This window comes from Capra hircus, chromosome 19, assembly GCF_001704415.2.
Source record: "Capra hircus breed San Clemente chromosome 19, ASM170441v1, whole genome shotgun sequence".
Classification (NCBI taxonomy): domain Eukaryota; kingdom Metazoa; phylum Chordata; class Mammalia; order Artiodactyla; family Bovidae; genus Capra; species Capra hircus.
In genome coordinates, this window is record NC_030826.1 from 21947408 (window position 1) to 21970553 (window position 23146).

Sequence of the window (23146 nt, forward strand, 5' to 3'; positions counted from 1 at the left end):
CTTTGTTGCAGCATGTGGGCTTCTCTAGCTGTAGCATGCAGGCTCAGTAGTTGTGCCATGAGGGCTTAGTTGCCCACAGCATGTGGAGTCTTAGTTCCCCAGCCAGAGATAGAACCCATATCCCTTGCGTTAGAGAGCAGGTTCTTAACCACTGGACCACCAGGGAAGTCCCCGGGTGCAGATCTTCTGGATCGGTACACATATACTGGTGTGTACCAAATTCTCTTTTTTTAAACAGTGACAAATTTAAAAAGCAGATTCGGGAACCACTTTTTCTCCACTGCGGACACAGGGGAGTCCAAACAGTGACCTTGACTGTGGCCTCCTTAACCATCTGGGCCCCGCTCAGCATGAAGAATCTGGACTAAGAGAAGAGCTCCAGGCAGGCAGGCAGGGAGAACTGAGTATTGACTGCTCACCTTGGTCCTGAGCACAGGGGAGCCGATCCTGAGGGAAGTGGAACAGGAAGAGACAGTCTTCCAGATGAAACCTGCAGTGGTGGTGGTAGGAGGGGAGCGCAGCCCAAAGGGCTTTGGTACAGAAAGTGCGGAAGTGTTGGTTGTTAAGTCGTGTCTGACTCTTTGCAACCCCATGGACTATAGCCCACCAGGCTCCTCTGAACATGGGGTTCTCCAGGCAAGAACACTGGAATGGGTTGCCATACCTTTCTCTGGAGATCTTGCCAACCCAAGGATTGAACCTGGGACTCCTGCTTTGCAGGCAGATTCTTTACCATCTGAGCCACCTGGGAAGAAGGGAGCTATAAAAAAAAATCTGCTGAAGGAACATCCAGAAGCCAACCCTGAATGAAGACCCATAGTATAGATGAGCATTTGTTACGCAGTGACTACAGTTGGATGTGATGGTAAAATATGGAGGATTATAGCAACTGGAAAGTCCTAGCAGGAAGTAGCCCTTTGTTAAACCTGAGCAGATTGTTCCTTTAAATGTGCCTTCTAAAGTATTGAATTTCTGTACCTTTTATTCAGCAAAAGCAGCTGAGACTCTTGTTTGAACTTTTCCTTCTCCAGCTGCATTTGGAGTTGCTGCTTTAAATGTGCTCATCCTCAGGGGTTACATTTCATCAAAGGAAGCTGTGCTTGAGTACATTCCCCGCACCCCACTATTTCAGGGCAAACAGATTTTAAGTTATGGGCGATAACAGATATACGCAGAACTGTAAAATGTGAATGTTTAGTCTTGTTTGGGTACTGCTGAGTTTGTGTCCCAGCCCCATCTTAGGTCTTTAACTTCTGGCTTGTTTCCTAAACACAATAAAAATGAACCCTTTGGTTCACATCTTTGGGGATGTGGTTTGCAGAAATCATAAATTAAAGTAACTTAGGTGGAACAGAGCCTTTTAACAAATAAGGTGAAAATTACTCCTTTTGCCCTTTACATTCTTTTGGTTCTCAAACTTGGAAAGAAAGCTGTGCTTTAAATAAAGCCCCTTTATACCCAGGGTTTCTGAATGGGCTGTGGAAGAATTTGTGTGAGCATCCAGTGCTTTGCCTCTGATGGGTGCCCATCTGGCATTTGACCGGGGCTGCCGGACCTGGAAGGTACCTGGTGTGTTCAGGGCCTCAGAGGATCGTGATGCTGTGCACATGCAGCCATCCATGGCAGTGAGATTCCTGGAGCCTCTGCTGCTGTTTGGCTCGATCTCGGGGCACAGGCTGCATTGTTTTTATTGCTGAGACTTTCTGAAAGCACCTCTCCTTCAGCTAGGGATGCTTTGTTTCCATAGCAACAGTTCTCAGTGGTGCCAGGCTAGCCAACAGTGTCAAAAGAAGAGCCATTCCATAAATCGAGGATACTCACCCCTAGATGTCTGCCTTTAGTGGATGTCCAGGGTCCCCCTGTTTAGGCCTCATCAGATATGGTCGCCCTTTGCAAGGTTTTCGTGGAATCCCTTGCTTTCCAAATGATTCTGGCATTTATACCTCTTTCTATTGGTCTCATCTTCTAGTTATTTCTATTGATATTTCTTATGTATCCCTCACAAGCTCTTTAAAGGTACGTCCCCCATCTAGCAATCTTTTTCTCTCAGTATCTAGCTTTAGTATAGGCAGTAGGCACTCACTTTTTATTGACAGGGTGAGCAAGAGATTGAAGTTTTCTTCCCCTGGAGAATGGCTCATTTGCAACATGATTTGGCAAGATCATCCCCAGATCCTTTAGCCGCCCTTTTGTGTGCCCTGCAGATGTTGGACTTAACCAGCCTACTTGCATCAGCCTTTGTTCTTAGAGGGATAGTCTCATCTGAAATGTCACACTCCATCTGGGAAACCAGGGAATAATAATGATTACCATTAGTGAGCCCCATTGATGAACTGAGTCTTCCGTCAGGATTCTCTGGGTGACAAAAGACAAAGTCCAGTTCCGACTGGCTTAGGTGAAAGGATCGCTTGGAAGGCTCTATTTATTTATTTATTTGGCTGGCTCCTGATCTTAGTTGTGGCATGTGGGATCTACCTCCCTGACCAGGGAACAAACCCAGGGCCCCTGCACGGGGATTGTGGAGTCCTAGCCACTGGACCACCAGGGAAGTCCCTGGAAGGCTAACTGTGTCATTTTGAGTAGCCTGTGAAAGAATAGTGTTGCTGCCAGGCTTATCAAACAGTTGAAGGTGGCCCTGGAATATGGCCCTGGATCTTCTGGGTCTGTCTCTCCAGGTGTCAGCTTCATCGTCTCTACCTGGAGACCAGCTACCATCTACCCTAATTTCCCATCCTGGGGCTTCCTTCACCAGAGAGAGATGAACTTTGTTTCCCAATTCACTGTGGAAAATCACAGAAAAGTTCCAAGTGGCCCAGCTTGGGCCTGGTCTGCCTCTGGGACAGCCAGCTCTGTTAGAACATAGAGGAAAACTCCCAGGAGGAAGGCAATGTACTGAGTAAACAGTACCCAAGGTGTTTACTGCTAAGCCCTGTTTTCCTTCCTGACAAGTCTTTGGGTTGGGACTATTGTCCCTGTTCTAGGGATGATGTGTCTGTGCCTCTTAGATGCTGAGATTGAGTGGCTGGACAGAAATCACACAGTAAGTGGCAAGACTGGCATTTTGAATCCCTGTCTGCTGGTTCAAGAACCCCCTGCTTTTTACTAATACTGTGCGTGGCCTTTCCAAACAATAGGAAGGGAACTGACAGACGTAAAGCTGAACAACAGAAATGATAGCAGAGTAAGTGGGAAAATATCATTTTCTTTCCAGTCACCTTGAACATTAGCCCCTTACTTTTTTTTCAGAGAACTTAAAGCCATATCAGTTCTGAAAATGAGCAGCCTCTTCCTCCTTCCTGTGGTGGCAGCAAATGGGATCTCGGTTTCCAATCTCTGAAAGGCTGCGCATGGACTCACAGGATAAAGGCAGCATAATTCGCTCAGAGAGTGAAATTAGAGGCATCTAGGAGCCAGGGGAGGTTAGTTTCTCTAGGCATTTTCATTGGCTCAGATTCTCTCATCTGCACGGGTGGCAGACAGCAGTTCTGGGGTGGGGGGCGAGGGGAAAGGGGTGAAAAAAGAAGAAATCAGTGAGGTCTGTGCCAGGCTCCACACTGCTTATCTTCCATGCACATGACCTAGTGAGGCTTAGGTAGACCATTCAGCATCTGCTTCAGGAGGCAAGGAAAATTAAGAATCATGGTTACAGTCAATAATGCACAAAAATACAGAGATAGCATAACTGATTCTGCTGAGTCTTGTAGGCCAGCTGAGTGGGTCTCCTTGAATCTCCCATTTGCAGAATCTCAGTCAGTAAAGAGGACGGCCACAGTCACTGCTTCCTAATAGCATCCTCGGATACAGGCTGCAACCACGCTCCAGTGCTCAATTCAGAAACTCCGCTAAGGGTGGATTGAAAGCAGACACTTTTGGGTGATTAGTTCTGTTTTTAATCCACATATGGCCTGGAATGGAAAAGTAGCCACATTGTATTTTAACGAGTGTCTAGGGGCAGTGCCAGAATCATTCTTTCAGCACGTTTTCTCATTAGCTAGGTATAAAAGCATTTTAGGGTCATTTAAAAGTAAAGTCTTGACCTTCTGTAGGTCCTAGGATATTTCCAACTACAAAACACTCCTCCTCCAGGGTGGTTGATTATTAGATACCAAATATTAGGGTAGGTGTTGAGAATGGACTTGCTTGATGGAGTGAATACTTCAGAAAAACCTTTTGGACTCTGGAAAATGAATTATATTAAGTTTCCTCAACTTCAGTACATTGTTATAACAAGCAAAAGTATTCCAGCCTGAAAAACAAACAAAAAAAAAATCTGGCAGACAGTTTATCTTTCTTTAAGACTGTGAAATGTAAGATGGTGTGAGTCTTACTTCTTTGATGAAAAAGTGGTACCGTAAGCAGAGACAGTTCTGGTAGGATGCCAGATGGAGAAGAAGAGAGAAAGAGAGACAGAAACCCTTTCTCTGAGAAAGGACTGTGGAAACTTCTTCAGCCTTGAGATCGAAGAATAGGATGTGGCCCTTCTTGCCTTTCCTTTCACTGAATGTCATGTGTCTTAGGGGATTTGGGTGGAGAACACTTCGGCTTTAATCCCATCAGCACATCCTTAGACCATGACCTGACCAACAAGATCACAGAATTGGATGCACAATTCTGTGCAATTGGATGCTGTACCACAAAAAGTGAGTCTTTTTTGATGGAAACTTGCCAGCAGGGGCCTCTGCAGTACTTTTTCACACAATGGCCAAACATTTTTTAGAAGGTCCAGTAGGTTGAGAATTTACTCACTTCTGGCAGCATTGGGGGCTTTAAACTTTACATTAGCCAAATAGATAACAGTTACAGAAAGTGGGATGCTGTGGTTTTGAACCATTGTTTACAGTGGTGCCTGGAGAAAGGGAGGGCTGTGCTCATTCAGAGCAATAACTTAGCACTGCTGCTCTTCTGAGAAGTACCCCATGGGATTTATAATCTGTTGGCAAATATTTGTCAAGTTCTAACTGTGCTCCAGCTTTGGTTAGATGCTGTAGTAGAGGTGAAAGTAGTGAAAGTTATTTGCTCGGTTGTGTCCGACTCTTTGCAACCCCATGGACTATAGCCTGCCAGGCCTATCTGTCCATGGGATTCTCCAGGCAAGAATACTGGAGTGGATAGCTATTCTCTTCTCCAGGGGATTTTCCCAACCCAGGGATTGAACCCAGGTCTCCTCCATTGCAGGAAGATTCTTTACCATCTGAACCACCAGGGAGGCCCTTAGATGAGTTGATGCTTTGTTATCAGAGTCATTTTGGATAGTGAGAAGGAGCTATTGGTAATTATACTCAGACAGTCCTTCTCTTCTGTGATTGTCCTGTTACCCACTCTCCCATCTACTTCCCTATCAATTTCTCCTCTGTTCGTTTTCTCTCTTATCTTCACATATCAAAAGCTTTATGAAAAAAATAGTTAAACCAGGAGTCAGCAAGCTTTTTCTGTTAAGGACCAGGTAGTAAATGTTTTAGATTTTATATATCATCTGGTTTCTGACAAAAACCCTTCCATGCTGTTATGTGGTACATGTTCAATTCAGTCGCTCAGTTGTGTTCGACTCTTTGTGACACCATGAATTGCAGCATGCCAGGCCTCCCTGTCCATCACCATCTCCCAGAGTTCACTCAGACTCATGTGCATCGAGTCAGTGATGCCATCCAGCCATCTCATCCTCTGTCATCCCCTTCTCCTCCTGCCCCTAATCCCTCCCAGCATCAGGGTCTTTTCCAATGAGTCAACTCTTCGCATGAGGTGGCCAAAGTACTGGAGTTTCAGCTTCAGCATCATTCCTTCCAAAGAAATCCCAGGGTTGATCTCCTTCAGAATGGACTGGTTGGATCTCCTTGCAGTCCAAGGGACTCTCAAGAGTCTTTTCCAACACCACAGTTCAAAAGCGTCAATTCTTCAGCCCTCAGCTTTCTTTACAGTCCAACTCTCACATCCATACATGACCACTGGAAAAACCATAGCTTTGACTAGACGGACCTTTGTTGGCAAAAGAATGTCTCTGCTTTTGAATATGCTATCTAGGTTGGTCATAACTTTTCTTTCGAGGAGTAAGCGTCTTTTAATTTCATGGCTGCAGTCACCATCTGCAGTGATTTTGGAGCCCAGAAAAATAAAGTCTGACACTGTTTCCACTGTTTCCCCATCTATTTGCCATGAAGTGATGGGACCAGATGCCATGATCTTAGTTTTCTGAATGTTGAGCTTTAAGTCAACTTTTTCACTCTCCAGTTTCACTTTCATCAAGAGGCTTTTTAAGTTCCTCTTCACTTTCTGCCATAAGGGTGGTGTCATCTGCATATCTGAGATTATTGATATTTCTCCTGTAAAACGTAAATGAAAGGGATTAGAACGATCCAAGCCAACACTGTTTACAAAATCAGGTGTAGCAGCCTAGATTTTGCCCTGAGGTACCATTTGCTGGTCCCTGCTCTCATACACACTGCCTCCACTTTGTCACACCACTGTCCACTCCTGTTCCCTTGATTCCGCTGAAACCGTTCCTGTCAAGGTCATCAGTGACTTCCCTGGTGTTCATTTTGGTGGCAGTCTTCTGTCCTAATCGTACATGAATTTTCTCATATGGAAACACAAAAGACCCAAATAGCCAAAGCAATCTTGAGAAAGAAAGATGAAGTTGAAGGAATCAGGCTCTGTGACTTCAGACTATACTACAAAGCAACAGCAATCAAAACAGTATGGCACTGGCACAAAAACAGATCATTTATTACTTTTTCACATTTTAATTTTGTTAGAACTTGATTTTGGTTTGTCATCATCTGAGGAACTCTAATGTTGGTCAGTATTGCAGTCAGCAGTGCTCAGCAGAAACTTATATCCTGGCTGTGAGGAAGTAAATATTATAAATAAAGAAGCAAATTCCTAGGAGGGATGGGAAGGTGCAGTAGATGGGCACAGATTCACTGGGGCTGTGGCTGAGGATAGGAAGTGTCCAACAGTGAGCAGGTCTAGAGGTGGTGAGTGAGAGGGAAGAATAATAGTATGTATGTATGTATGTATGTATGTGTGTATCCATCTATCCTTTAGGTGCAAACATTTGCCCAGGCTGGTCATAAGCCTGGAAATAGACCTAGTTAGTATCTGTGCAGTCTTTTACACCTATTATGTCATTGAATCCTCCCAACACCACTGGAAGTAGGTTGCATTGTCACCACTTTGCAGATGAGGAAACTGATCCCCAGAGAGGTTGTCCAGCTGGTATATGACAGCACAGGGAGGCCTCAGACACCTGCCTTCTGGCTGGAACATGGCGGGACCTCTCACTGCTCCATAGCTATTTTGGGGGTGCTGAATCTGGGAGTGAGGAAGGCAGGATAGTGGGAAGCAGAGAGGACACAGTTGCTGAATGAGGCGTCCTTTCAGGAGGGAATGGGGTTGAGGAGCTGCTCAGGGAGACCCAGTTCCATTCCATCACCCATTTGGACTGGTTACTCCTCTTCAGGTAACATATCCCAAATTACGGATACCAATGCCAGTTGTTGTTCTGAGACCAAACCGTCTGATGATTAAAATACCTTAGTCCAGACGGCAGACATGACCAGCATAAAAGCTCCTTTGCTCCCCAGCCTTGGTAGTTACAAGTTCAGTGATCCAGCAGAGCAGATGCACACTCTGCCTGCCCAGGGAGGTGGTATGAACAGCTGTTTATTCAAATAGCATCACCTCAGTCTTGGCAACAAACGGGCAAAGGAAGTTGAGACAGTCTCACGCAGCAGTTCGGCATTCCTCGTCCCCAGCCTGAAACCCTTGCCTATACCAGAGATGGAAGAAGGTCAGAAGAGACCTCTGTCAGGGCTGAGCCACACTAGGTGAGATACTCCAGACGGAGGAAGTAGGCCCAGCATCAGCACAAGCAGCCTCCTGGAAGCCAGGGAAGGACGGGGAGACAGAGTCCCTCCTTCCAGCCAGGGAGGAATTACCTGCCCAGGAAGCTGCCTTAAGTTTGCTTTTTGAGGATATTTTTCAGCAAAAAGGAAAACGTGTTAGTTTGTAGTCCAGAGGCAGCTCTACCTCTGGCTTCTGCTGAAGGCGAAGGTTCAGATCTGTCAAGGCTTTTGTCCTCCCGCCTACCCCTCCGCTTTGCTGTCCTCTTTCCTCTGTCAGGGTGTTCTCTGGGAGGCTGGCTGTTTGTCCCATGCAGGCACAGATGGCCACACACAGACTTACTACATTTTTAAAGGGCTCAGGAGGCCCCGTTAAGACAGACCACGCTTAAATCCAAAATAAATGAACTGCGTTCGATGAAATAAAGCTTGAGTTCTTCAGGCCGCTGCCTCCCTCACCGGTATGTGTGTTCTGCTAGTGTGCAACTGAGCACCTTCCCCACTTCACAGATGCTCCTTCCCAGACTCGCACGATTGCAGCTGAGGGTTGTAATGCTTTTCATGGCTGTCATCTTGGTGGGGATTTATTTCAGTGGAAACATTTGGCTCGCCATTAGCTTTCTGTGTCCCTTTGTAACTTCTTTGATTTCTAAGTGGGGTACCTAGAAATGTCTTTAAGGTTGGCCACAGTTCTGGAGTCCCCATGAACAGCTGTGATTTTTTTTTTTTTTTTTGAAGGCTCCATCTTCAGGAACTTCCAAAATCTGGAGCATCTCCTGCCCTCAACTTAGAGCCACCTCTGTGTGTCTGCAGGCTTTTGAAGGTTACCGCATACGTGTGCACACGCACACACACACAGATGTGCATTCCTGTTTATTTGTTGTCGTCAGTATGTGTAGTGTGCACTGAGACAGAGGGAGATAGTTTAGTTTTTAAATGAAAACTTTATGACTCAGCTTGGCAAGAACCCTGAATGTTTATCTGCCTGTATCCAAATGCTGGACTCCCTTTGTCTCTGCTGCCCAGGACTCAGGTGAAATCGTCCACACAAGTGCAACGAAGCAAGAGAGCTTTAGGCATTTTCCTCTGAGGCTGCACTTGACCATAGTGTAGGGACAATGCTGCTTTGTGTTTCATTTATTCCTCTCATTTTAGGCACTTGAAGAGGCCCAGAAAGCGATACAGCAGCTTTTTGGAAAAATCAAAGATATCAAAGACAAAGCAGAAAAATCAGAGCAAATGGTGAGTTGAGGTTTCCTCCTGACATTTTTGTACCAGCAGAGGAGGTTGACTTGTCATCTAGTCATGTACTGGTTAATAGACTTGTTCTTCCCCCTTGCCACCAACCACACCCAAGGTCTCCAACTCCAGCCCTGGGAGGACATACCACACCCATTCAGGAGGAGCCACGAGACACGCAGTGACTCACCCTCCTGCTGCCCAGCATCTGCAGCCCTCTCTTTAAGTAGGGAAAGTTCTTTTCTTTTCCTTCCCCAAAATAGCTTCCTAGTCATTTTGGATTTCTCTCTCTAACATTTGTTTGCATCACGCATTTCTCAGTTCAGATGTACGACATGTGACACCACTTGAAAACTGGACTTGGATCTGGCAGGTGGGCTGCATCCCACTGGTGAGACGCCCTCAGGGGTTTAAGGTCTCCCTCTACCAGTGGTCCCCTCCGGGGATGTGTTCATCTGCCGACCGAGGGGCCCACCAGTTTTTTCCATTCTAAATAGGAAGAATGAAAAGTGAAAGTGAAGTTGCTCAGTTGTGTCAGACTCTTTTAGACCCCATGGACTGTAGCCTACCAGGCTCCTTTGTCTATGGGATTTTCCAGGCAATAGTACTGGAGTGGGTTGCCATTTTCTTCTCCAGGGTCCTCTTCTCCCTCCTACTCATTTTGGTCACATGGACTCCTGCTGCTGCTGCTGCTGCTGCTAAGTCGCTTCAGTCGGGTCCGACTGTCTGCAACCCCACAGTGGCAGCCCACCAGACTCCCCCGTCCCTGGGATTCTCCAGGCAAGAACACTGGACTGGGTTGCCATTTCCTTCTCCAATGCATGAAAGTGAAAAGTGAAAGTGAAGTCGCTCAGTCGTGTCCAACTCTTTGCGACCCCATGGAGTGCAGCCTTCCAGGCTCCTCCGTCCATGGGATTTTCCAGGCAAGAGTACTGGAGTGGGTTGCCATTGCCTTCTCCAACACAGACTCCTAAACCCTCACAAACTTCTCTCCCTACGTCTTGTTATAATCTACTCAGGAACAGACCCAAGGTCACACTCCCAAGGATCCTGCACTTCTCGTCAGTGCCCGTTTGGCAGGGTTGGGCAGGATGTGGAACATGGGCGGGGCAGGCCTGGTTTCAGTGGTGGACATGGGGGGGTCAGTTTGATATCATTAGTGAGCAGCACAGCCTCTGACCTCAGACCACCTGCCTTCAGATCCACCCTCTCTCCTGACTCCCTGTGGTCCTCAAACACGTTATTGATATTTACCCTCTCGGTACCTCTGTTTCCTCACTGTGAAGTGGAGGTGATAGTCGTGCATACATCATGCGATTGTGGGGATTCATTGAGCACTTAGGATCTTGCTCTGCTGGGAGCAGTGAGCGCCTGAGGAGGAGCGGAATGGGACGGATTCTTGAGATGAGGCGAAGGAAGAACGTTCAGGATTTAATGACTGATTTTCCCTGGTGGTGCAGAGGTTAAAGCGTCTGCCTGCAATGTGGGAGACCTGGGTTCAATCCCTGGTTCAGGAAGATCCCCTGGAAAAGGAAATGGCAACCCACTCCAGTATTCTTGCCTGGAGAATCCCATGGACGGAGGAGCTTGGTGGGCTACAGTCCACGGGTCGCAAAGAGTCAGACACGACTAAGCGACTTCACTTCACTTAGTGACACAGGGGTGAGAAGCGTCACAGATGATGCTGACTTTTAACATCGTAGTTAAAGACCCCTGACGCTTGCAGTGGAGCTAAGTAACCCAGGAAGAGAGGCAGGGATTTTTTTTTTTTTTTTTTGTGGAAAGGAAAATGATGATTTATTTCAGTGTTGGAAGGGAATGATCCAATTGTAGGGCCACACTCCTATATGCTATCTATTCTTGATCTTCTTTTCCCCCAAACATACTTATTTAGTAAACACATGATAGGTTTTTTACCCCCCAGGGCCCGCAATAGAAATAGAGACATTTTGGTAGCTTGCGGGTCATATAGAGAGAAGACTTGCTGGGGCAAGTCCCTGGAAATAGACCTTTTCCTGCTAAGATCCAATCAACCTTGCAGGACTGTGAGTGTGAAACTGAGCTATTAGGTCATGAACCTTTATAGCTTCACCAAGGTTGATCAAACTGAAAAATCAGGTCACATGATCTTAACTGACTGGGCTTTTTCACTTTTAATGGGGGATCTATCTTTAATGGGAGAATGTTTGTGCCTGCTATCCTTTCCTCCAGATGTCAAAGAACCTGGGAAACCAAATGGCTTGCTCTTCAGAAAATTTCTTGGTCAGCATGGACTCGGACAGTTGAGTGGAGAAGTCCGCCTAGATGTTAATAAAGTTGGAGAATTGTTCCCATCTCACTACTGAATGTACTTTTCTAGTGACTGAAATACATTATGTTGGCCAAAAAGTTCATTTGGATTTTTCTAGCCAATCTTATGAAAAAGCAAATAAACTTTTTGGCCAACCCAGTACTAACAGTCCCAACTACACTGTTTCTTTCTCTTAGATTCCCCCCAACACCACCACCACCATCAGCCCTGTTGGAGTTTTACTCCCTCAATTGCCTTCTCTGCCTGAAGACTCTCCTCTTACGATACTATGTTAAGCTTATTTTGCATGGGTTACGTTTTAGTCTTCTTGAAATTTGAGAAGAAATTTTTCTTTGTGGAGACTGGACAATGAACCCTAGTTCCATGAATAAAGAACATCTCAATAGAATTAGCCAACTCACACTATTCATTTTGTACCAAACCTAGTTGCCCCGTTGCCAGAAGGTCATGTCCTTGTGGCAGTGTACGTTCCTGACCTTGTTCAGGAGGAGATCCACTGTCCTCGGCTCCTGGACCCCATGTGCTCCACACTCAGTTACTATTAGGATCACACCGTTTGGGGTGAAGAGTAAAGTTCATTTCATTCTTACAACTGAGGATTTTGTAGCCCCGGATAAAGTCTGCTGAAGAAATGCCAAATTAAGTGTAAACGGGCTGATTGGAAATTATTTTGGGTCTGCATTGGGAAAACACCTGTGTTTTCTCCAAGGGCTAACTCGAGATGTATTTGTCCTTACTTTGTTTGCATTGTTTTCTTGTGAGGCCACTTCCAGACGGGTTGACATCCATCTTAACCATCCTCTTTTTTCTCCTGTGGTTTTGCACTGTTCAGGTGAAGGAAATCACCCGCGACATTAAGCAGTTAGATCACGCCAAACGCCACCTGACCACCTCAATCACAACGCTGAACCACCTGCACATGCTGGCGGGTGGCGTGGATTCCCTCGAGTAAGCACGCAGGCGGTCTGCCCCGGGTCCACGGGAAACGAATGAGTCACAGAGGAAACGGCACCGTAGGTTTAATTGCTCCTCAGCCAGGAGCGTCTCCCCACTCTGCCTCACTTCCTACACATTGGTCTCAGATGTTGAGACACCACTTTTGTTTTGTGCCCTCGGGTGCTTAACATCTAGCAAACACCTGAGACTTTGAGGTGACTAAAGGGGACCTGGAGCTCTTGCGGAGAATGACTGCAAGGACACGGGTCATTTCCGTGTGATAGACCTCTGCCTTGGGGGTTGACAGGAGGCGTAGGGCTGTGTACTCACATACCCCAACCTCTGCCTCGGCAAGTTTTCCTACTGGTCTGGGGTTGCGTTTCAGTGGCATTGAAGGTGCCTAATGGAAACAGATCCTTAATTGATCATCCAGCCCACTTTACTTTTTTTCAACCCACTTGTTCAAAGATGGAAGCTTCCCGTTTGGCTTGTAAAGCATCTGTAGGGAATGGTACATGAGAACATGAGTAGTAGTATTAAAAGGAGGAGCTGGTTACTGACCACAAGGAAGCAGCCCCAAAAGGCCTCCTTTACCAGCAAGACTCTGACCTTCCTATTTGCTCCTGTGGTCTCTCCCAGGCTAAGAATTCCCCTGGTCCCAACCTCAGCATAATCTTACGGGTGGGCAGAGAAAGAGCACCTTCCTAGGAATATAGACACAGTATCCAAAGTCTGGATGAGTCAGGTGCAGGCTCTTCCTGGTCTCTCCCTGATGTCACACGGGCTCCAGCAATCCCTGGCTAGTGACTGGAAGAGCAGTGTCCTCATCCCTTTCTCCTGGCGCTCCGTGCTTTCCGCCAAACCAGCAGACCAGACAGCAGTAGCCACATAACTCCTTGGCTTGAACTTGATCCAGTCTCTTTAAGTGCTTTTAAAGGGAAGTCATAAATTATACATTTAATTAAAAAACCCAACCCTAATGAAAACTTTAGATCTGATAGTTTGTTCCTTCCTTGCTGTAACTGTTGATTTTATCAGCATCCTTTTATTTAAGCTTCATTAACCTTAGCAGTAGGGAAACTAAACATACCTAAACATTCACAGAGTTGCTTAATCTTGGCTTAAAATCTACAGATTTGAGTTAATGTTTAAGTGCATATAAATGCTCTTTGTTGTATCCTGGGAAGATGTGTTTGGTTTGCTCAAATGCCATAACTGTCAAGTAATAACATGCTTGCCCCTGTTCTCTGTCAAAAGCCAGCTATTCTGTAATACCCAACCCAAATCCCAAATTCGTAGTCTTTCCATATTCCCCTCTCCCAACCCAATGGGACTTCATCACTCACACAGTCTTGTACCTCCCAGAACACACAACGTGGACTTCTGTTTAGAGCTGCATTTGTCCTACTTGGTACTACTTAAATGTCCTTGTCACTCTCCTGACTTACTCATGTCCCTTTGTGGATTTGAACTTGGTGCTATTCCCCCCTCCCACCCCGCGGCATAGGACTATATATATTCAGTGCTCAGGAATGCTTATTATTGTAAGTTGAGTTGCTGTCTACTTTAGAGCCAGACTAGGTTGGTCCATATCTGTATCTTGTGTCCCTAGTGTTTTTCTAGAACCCTCAACTTCCTGTTTCCTTGCAGAGCCATGACCAGGCGAAGGCAGTATGGAGAAGTTGCTAATCTTCTTCAGGGCGTGATGAATGTTCTGGAGCACTTCCACAAATATATGGGCATTCCACAGATCCGGCAGCTTTCTGAAAGGTAAAATTTCATTGGAGAAAATGATCTTCCCTTTTAAGGAAAGATGGTGCTAGGAGGTGCTTAAGCGCTCAGCTCAGGAAGTTCAGTGTGGAATCTCACTGGGAGGAAGCTCGGAGGTCACCTGACCTGCTTCTCTCTGATGTAGATGTTCCCTCTTTGTCCCCCCTACCAGCTCCTAACCACGCTATCTAAAGCTCCCTGTATCAGGTAGTTGCTGGCCTGTCTCATGGGAGTGGCTGCTGACATCTCTCAGCTGCCCAGGGCTCCATTTGTTAGGGAAACCCTTCTCGTTGTCTGTTTCCTTGTAAAAAATCAACACAGTCCAGGACTCAGTGGCTGACGACAACAGTCATTTTGCTCATGCAATCTAGCCTGGCCCAGCAGGGACGGCTCATCTCTGCTCCAAGCACCATCAGCCAGGATGGCTCCAGGAGGGGATGGAGGATCCACTGATTTACTCTCATGGCTGACAGATTGGTGCTTCCCATTGGCTGGGACCTCAGCCAGGTGGTCCTCCCGGCCGCTTGGCTTCCCCTAGATGAGGTGGTGCCGGGGCCCAGAAATGAGCACCCCCAAGATGCTGTAAGAACCAGGTCTTAGAAGTCACATAAGGTCACTTCTGTGGTCACCTGGCCTTCAGAATTCAAGAGGAAGGAACATGGCTGCCCCCACCCCCAATGGGAGGAGTGTCAAAGTCACACTGGTATACAGAGCTCGTGGGAGGAGAGACTGCTATGGCAGTCTTTGCAAATAACAGCCTGCCCTTGAACTTCAGGTGTAACAAAATGATGACTTAACCTCTTTACATTTGTTCTTTCCATCCTATTCTATTGAGTTTTGACCCCAGATTTAGAGCCAATAGAAAGAAAGGCAGATGCTTAAAGAGAGAGAGTGGGGGATTTAATGCCTTGTCTGTTAAAAGTAGCAGCAGGAAAGATAGTAAGACCCAGACAGTCACAATTGATGGATCCTAACCCTTTTTTGGCTACAAAGAAGAAATAAAGAGGCCGGTACTCAGCAGGAACCATCCTTTTTAACTCTGCCTTCTGATAAGACCTAATGGCTACAGGCCTCTCTCTTTTCCTAAGTGTCTTTATTTTTAATTATATAACTAATACACATGTACGTTTTCTTTATTTAAAAAAAAGTCAATATACAGATGAAACTTAAGTCCTCTTAACGATACCTGATGTCCCACTGCTACCCATAGCGCTAGTTACTATTATCAGTTTAATTCTCATCCTCTAGATTTTTTTTCTGTGCATTTAAATAAATCTTTAGTTTTAGATTGTGCGTTTATTTTGCTTTGTTTTGTTTTAAATAAATGATCTCATACCATATGCTTCATTCTGAATCTTTCTTTTTGTTTTTAACTTGAGTATGTTTTAGAGGTTTCACCACATCAGTGTATACAAACCTGACTCATTTTTTTAAATTGATGCATAGAGTTCTATAGTATAACATACCACAGATTATTTAATGATTTTCATATCACTAGACCGTTTGTTTCTGATTTGAAAAATACACTCCTTCTTACACATCTGCAATTTTTCTACGATAAATTCTGGGTAATAGGTCATGTGCATTTAAAATTTTAATAACTGGGAGGGGGGTTCAGGATGGGGAACACGTGTGCACCCGTGGCATATTCATGTTGATGCATGGCAAAACCAATACAATATTGTAAAGTAATTAGTCTCCAATTAAAATTAATAAATTTAAATTAAAAATAAATCAATAAAATAAAATTTTAATAACTGCTGTTCCTTTGCCCTCCAAAGTAGCTTAATTTATTTATAGGACCATCTGAACAGTGTGTGAGTACCCATTTCCCCTTATCTTCCACAACACTTGATTTGGTTAATTTTCCTTTTCATTTATCTGATGGATAAAAAATGGTGCCTAATTCCTTTCATTTTCATTTATCTGGCAGCTAGTGAGATTAGTTTTCTTTTCATTTGACTGTTAGTCATTTGCATTTCCTCTGTGAGACGCTGCTATGTATCCTTTGCCTGTTTGTCTGTTGAGTGACTTGTGTGCTGTGCTTAGTCGCTCAGTGGTGCCTGACTCTTGTGACCCCATGGACTGTTGCCCGCCAGGCTCCTCTGTCCATGGGGTTCTCTAGGCAAAAGTACTGGAGTGGGTTGCCATGCCCTCCTTCAGGGGATCTTCCTAGCCCAGGGATCCAACCCAGGTCTCCCGCATTGCAGGTGCATTCTTTACTGTCTAAGGCACCTTATCCCTTCCTTATTAATCTGTAGGAATTCTCTGTGTGTTCTGGATACCAAACCTTTGTCAGATTTTTTTTTTTTCAGATTTTTAAAAATGTATTTATTTTATTATTTATATATTATTTTATTATTTATATATTTATTTTATAAATATTTATTTATTTTGGGGGCTGCATTTGGTCTTAGTTGCATTATACAGGATCTTTTCTTGCAGTGCTCAGGCTTCAGTAAGTGCCCCTCGGCATGTGAGATCTTGGTTCCCCAACCAGGGATCAAACCTGCATCTCCTGCATTGCAAGGCAGATTCTTAACCACTGGACCATGAGGGAAGTCCCAGATCTTGCCTGCAGAAACTGTCTAGGTGTGTCACCTGTTTTCAATCCAGATCCTTGTCCTTTCAGTCTCTTCAATAGTAATTGGTCCATTCAAGGTACCTACTTCTTTATCTCTTTAAAAATTGTATTGAAATATACATTGCATTAAAATTTACCATTTTAATTATTTTTCACTCGACAATTTCGTAGCGTTAAGTATACATTCAGTCTTCCCCAGTGGCTCAGTGGTAAAGAATCCATCTGCAACACAGGAGACGCATGTTTAATCCTTGGATCAGGAAGATTCCCTGGAGGAGGGCATGGCAACCCATCCAGTATTCTTGCTTGGAGAATCCCATGGAGCTTGGTGGGTTACAGTCCATAGGGTCACAGAGCTGGACATGACTGAAGTGATTGAGCATGCAAGTACACTTTCACATTATCATACAACCATTCCTTAAAGTTTTTGATTACCCCAAATAGAAGCTCTGTATGCATTAAATAATAACACTCATTACCTCTTCTTCCCCACCTCTGGTTACCTCTGATCAATTTTCTGTCTGTGAATTTGCCTCTTCTGGGTACTTCATGTAGGTGGACTGAAACAGTTTGTGTCCAGCTTATTTCATTTAGCATGTTTTCAGATTCATCTGTGTTGTATCATTTATCAGAATTTTGTTCCTTTTTAAGACTGAGTACTTCATTGTACGTAGAGACTACATTTTGTTTGTCCATTCATCTGTTGTTGGACGGCTGAGTTGCTTCCACCTCATGGGTGTTGTAGGATAGACAAAGGCAGTCTATCTTCTAGCATTCATTGTTGCCTGGAAAAAACCTGAAGGCCATCTCATTCTTCCTCCTTTATAAGATAATCGATTTTTGTTTCATTTTTATTTTCTTCTGGAAGCATTTGAGATTTGGTGGTGGGAGAATTAGGGATTTTACTAGGACATAGATCTCCTTTCATTCATGTTGCTTAGTACTTACTGGTATGGTTAATCTGAAGACTCATGAGTTCCTTAAATTCTGAGATGGTGTTCTCTTTTATTTCTCTTTGTGCTCTATCCTTTGTTTTCTCTTTGTGGAATCCCTTGTACACGAGTATTGGAACTTCTGGATCTGCTACTGTGTTCCTTAACTTTTAAAAATTTATTTATTAATTTATTTGGCTGTTCCAGGTCTTAGTTGTGGCATGAGGATCTTTTAACTGGGACGTGTGGGGTCTTTAGCTGTGGCATGTGGGATCTAGTTTCCTGACCAGGGATTGAAACCAGGCCCTCCTTTTTATTTTTTAATGCTTTATACCTTTTTGTCCTGTTAAGCTGAATTCCTCAACTCAACTTTCCTTTTTAAATTTGTTCTTCAATGGTGCCCATTCTGTTATTTAGCCTAGCTGTTGAGTTTTTATTGCAACAATCCAACTTTAATCTTCAGGGTATCTAGTTGATTCTTTTTTCATGGGCATAGTATCATCTTAAACCTCTCAGGGAACATAAATTATACAGGTTCTAAAGTTCTGAGTTGCCCGCTCTGTTTCTCTGTGCTCTAAGGTCTTCAGTTCATCTGTAATGACTTTCTTGGTGTTGCACGTTTGGTGATGTCTAGCGGAACGCTCATTTTCGGCTGTGAGATTCTCTGTCAGCCTGATCAGAGATGCTGTCTTACTGCCCCTGCTCATGAAGGGGTAGGCGGGATATGCCGCTTGGCTACATGTGCTGCAGACAGTGCTTCTCAGGTGAGGTGAGGCTGGAGCTGGGGGAGCCGCCAGGGAGGCTGTGCTGGTGGCTGATCTTCTGGGCCCATGAGTTTCTGATCTGCCTGTGTGTTGTCAGCCCTGTGGACTCTGCTGGGTTTCTCAGACCCACGGCCACTCCTGACCTGATCACTCAAGGACGGGCTGAGGCCTGGCACTGGCTTAGTTGTTTCTCTTGCAGGAGCCCAGCATCCCCCTGATGGGTGCCAGGAGCCACCCTCCTGCTCCTGGTATCCACTCCCCTCGTGTCCTTCATCTTTTTAAAAGTCTATTTGACTGTGCTGGGTCTTCAGTGCTGCTCGTGGGCTTTCTCTAGTTGTGACGAGTAGGGGCTACTCTAGTTGTAGTGTGTGGGTTTCTCATCGTAGCGGCTTCCCTTGTTGCAGAACATAGGCTCTAGGCATTTGGGCTCAGTAGTTGTAGCTCCCGGGCTTCAGCGAGCCGCAGGCTTAGTTGCCCCTGGGCGTGTGGGATCTTCTTGGACCAAAGGTCAAACCGGTGTCCCCTGCATTGCAGGGCTGATGCTTAACCATTGGCCCACCAGGGAAGCCCATGTCCTTCATCTTTGAGAAGCCATTTTGGCAGAGGTTTCCTTCTTCAGTCCTGTCCTACCAGAGTTTCTAGTCTACCTCTCCTTTTCTTGCCCAATTCTGGATTCTTATTAAACTCTTTTCATTACTTCAGATGATCTGGGGCAGGAAGGGGAGGGGTTATACCTCATGCTCAGGGTGCCATCTGAGAATGGTAATGCCAAGACTCTGGTAAGGAGTGTCAGAACAGAGCTTGGCAAAATACTTGGGAAATTACCACCCTTCCTTTCCTCCTTCCTAATCCCATCACACTCACAACTGGCTGATTGCCCTGTCAACCTGGGGATGCGAAGCAGCCGAGAGAGCAGACAAACGGGACCTTATGAGCTGCAGGAAAGACGGAAGCTCAGATGGAGAAGGCAGAGTTGCTCTGCTGGGTGGTGGGGGTGAGGGGTGGGTGGGGGAGACAGCGTCGCCACCTCTCACCCTCCTGATAATCCAAAGTTGATCTCTTTTCCCATTCACTTATTCTTCTCTTCGTACTGACCACACGCTTTCTAGATCCCAGGCTCTGTGCTGGGGTCCTGAGGGCATGAGGTGAAAAACACATACTCTTTGCCTTCAAAGAGCTCACCGTTATTGTGAGAGACACTGATAGAGATGGATATAACAGAACTAGTCCATGCTGTCTGGGGACAAGCAGGGTCTCAGAAGAGGGACTGAGAGACTCAGCCTTCAGGGGCTGAGGGTAGGGGTCAAGAAGTATTAAGTTTTAATCTGACCTTAAAAGAATGGGTAAGATCTGAGGAAGGCACCATGCTTTCATTGCAGGAGGTATGGGTTTGATCCCTGGTTAAGGAACTAAGATCCCACATGGCATGGGATGTGGCCAAAACAAAAGGTAGGACCTTACTACCAAGACAAGAAGAGAGGGGGGAAAAGAAGAGCGTGGAGAGTGAAAGTCTGTCTCAGTAGGCAGAGTCAGGTCATAGATCTGACTCTACATTCGTTTTGAATCTGCTCTGCATTTGTTTTGTGGACAATGAAAGATTTTAAGCAAGAAGAGACATAGTCTTATTTGTATTTTGTAAAAGTCTTGTCAGTTATAGTTACAAGAGACTGGAGTTTGGGGCTATGTTCTGGATTAGAAAAAGATAAAGACCATTCCATGACAGCAACCATGTAGTCAAGGAGGTTGCATGATTGCATAGGATGGGCACTGCTGATGGCAGGAGCGTGGTAGAACTGAATTTTATTTATATTATAAGAAAGCATATAGGGAAAAACAAGAGAATGCACTCTTTGAGGATTTCTTGCCTTTTAATTTTGTTTTTCCAAAGATGTTATTTTATAAATCACAGAAACTTTGTGATCACTGCTATCATGACACTCCCCTTAAAAGATAACTTTCTATCAGTATAGTTTGGTGCTCCAGCTATTCATTATCTTGTAGGATTGCTGAGAACACAGGAGGATTTACTTTTCTTTTTGTTCATTTCACAACTTCTATTTGCAAAAAAAAAAAAAGTGTTGATTAACAGAGAATAAGTGCTATTAAGTAACACTAAAATTAACGGAAGGGAAGGAATTGCTTGTTTCCAGTGCCTGGACTACAGTTCTTTTTCAGGAGGTACTAAAAGTTTGAGGAAAGTCCAGACTTCTTATTTTTAGCATCATTTCTGGTGAATTTTCCTCCCTATGTTTACATAGTGATGGTAGAACCATCTGGAAGTGATAGAAATAGCTTGTTTGTTTGGGGAGATGGGGGAAGGCGGGAGCCTTACACCCTGTGCACCACCTCAGTGCCTCTAGCTTCAGAGCTTGCTGTCTGTAGACTGCGGAAGTCACAGGAAAGCCTGTGGGCTGACATCTTTGCCTGCACATTTGAAATATGAAGTTCATGGGAGTCAATTTGAATACAGCTGTTTCTTCCAACTACCCTTCTGGAGAATGCTTAAACGTTAATGTAGCGTTGACGGAAAGTTTTTTTTTTTTTCCCTTTAATGTCATCTTTATATTTCAAATCCTCCTGGCTTAAGAATATCTGAGAAAGCCAATGTGTCTAGTAATCAGTCAGTATTTCCTGAGGAAAAATGGAAGGTTCTGGTGTTCTCTTGAAATCCATGAAAGCTTCTAACTGAAACATATTTTTCAGGACTATTTCTGACCTCTTCTGCATGAGAGGTACTTGGCGTATTGAGGGGATCACTTGGCATAGTGGTCAAAGAAATTAAAGTGGAGGATGAAAAGGCCTAGCTAGTCAACTAACTTCAATAAAAATTTTTACATAAAGAAAAAGGAAGAAAGAAAGAAAAGGCCCAGCTAGCTGTATGACTATGACAGGTTCTTTCTGAAAGGATATTAAGTTTCAAAAGCACGCGTTTTGAAAGCGTAAGGATTGTACTTGATGATATCAAAGCGTCCCACTGAGTCACTCTAAGATTCTGGGTTGAGATTCTGTCTCCTTGGAACTGGAGTATCTGACTAATCAGACTGACGAATCATTCTGTCCGGTACAGACTCTCTATTTTGGGAGGTCAGTTTATTGCAAATTACTGAGGGTGCTTTCTCTGGGACAGGCATGCACAGGGTATGGGAAGCATCAGAGTTATTTTGTCCATAAATGTCTAAATGGTTTTCATAGCTTGTGGTCCCTCTGCTGCCATCCCTCTGCTGAAATCTGATAGCACATTTAGGCAAGGGTGCTTTTATTTTTAATATTTATTTATTTATGACTGCATGAGATCTTAGTTGTGGTGCTCGAGCTCTCTTCTCTCCGGTTGTGGTGCACATACAGTAGTCGAGTCAGTAGTCAGTAGTCGAGTCGCATCGGCTTAGTTGCCCCTTACCCACTAGACCACCAGGGAGGTCCCATGGGAAGGGTACCTTTAAACAACCCCTGGTCACATGGTGTGGAGGATGCCAGGAGGCAGTTGGTTGACCATCGTTGCCGGCATAGCATAGGGAATCTCTCATTTGCTAAGAGTGGTCAGCACTGAGTTGTCACCACCTAACCAGGTCAAGCTTATTTGGATCCAGGAGAAATTGTCATTTCCCCTGTTCTCTATTAGTTGTAGGTTGACTTTCATAAGGATGACTAGGAAGTCTTGGTAACTGAACTTACGTAAGTTCTCTGCTAACAGAGTCTAGTGCTCCATCTCTTCACAGTAAGAGCTTACTTTTCATGGTTGGAAGAGGAAGGAGTTTGAAGGAGTGAGGCCAAAGATGTGTTTTTTTCAGTGTGTTTGATGTCTTTGTAGGATCTTGCTCAGGCAACTGATTGTAAAGACCACTATTCACATCTTATCCTGCAAGTGCATGAATCAGGGTTTGGGTTTCTAGATACCATCATTACTGTCACGAAGGGGAATGGTTTGTCTTTCATCTGAGTCACTGCTAGACACTTCAGAAACTACACTTGGAAACAGGCAAAAGCTGATTCTTCTGCTCCAGTGTTCATTAAACATCCAACTTGCAGTCACCGGTAAGGATGGATGCTGTTGCCAGCTAGAGCTGTAAGATGTGTGCTGTGGAGTAATCAGATAACAATAACACTGAAAGGCATCTAGTCCAGGCCTCCATCCCCACCCTCGTAGTTCACAGCCATTCTTAGTTACGGCTCACTTGAGGGAAATGACTTAATTAGGAGAACACATAGCTCACTAGTTGCACAGCTAAGTCTAGACTGTCTCAAGAAGTAACCTTGGAAATGGACTGTAGAAGAAGGCAAGGGGGTCTGCAAATCACAAGCTGATACTTTTGCCCTTATAGGCTCTGGTTGTCTTTGCAGGCACTCCAATTTCTGTTTCTAAATATTGTATTGAAGTGTAGTATAGTTGATTTACTCTGTGTGTTAATTTCTGCTGTACAGCAAAGTGACTCAGTTACACACATGTAGACATTCTTCTTTATGTCCTTTTCCATTATGGTTTATCCCAGGAGATTGGTTAAAGTTCCCTCTGCTGTCCAGTCTAACAGTTTGCACCTATTAGCCCCAGACTCTCAGTCCGCCCCTTCCCTCCCTCCCTTCCCCTGGGCAATCATGAATCTGTTCTCTGTGCCTGTGAGTCTGCTTCTGTTCCATAGATAATTTCATCTGTGTCACAGTTTAGATTCCACAGGCAAGAAATAACATATGGTATTTGTCTTTCTCTTTCTGATTTACTTCACTTAGTGTGATAATCTCTAGGTCCATCCATATTGCCCCAGGCATGCCAGTTTCAA

The 23146-nt window shown here is 44.8% G+C and overlaps 1 protein-coding gene across 2 annotated transcripts in view; it reads left to right on the forward strand.

Annotated features, from left to right (window-relative positions):
- VPS53 (VPS53, GARP complex subunit) overlaps nucleotides 1-23146 on the forward strand; it is a 125133-nt gene that overhangs the window by 20096 nt on the left and 81891 nt on the right. For both annotated transcript variants that reach the window (XM_005693305.3, XM_005693307.3), the window contains 3 exons: nucleotides 8994-9080; nucleotides 12221-12336; nucleotides 13975-14094. In XM_005693305.3, coding sequence (XP_005693362.1) covers nucleotides 8994-9080; nucleotides 12221-12336; nucleotides 13975-14094 — 323 coding nt within the window. The remainder of the gene's footprint in view (nucleotides 1-8993; nucleotides 9081-12220; nucleotides 12337-13974; nucleotides 14095-23146) is intronic.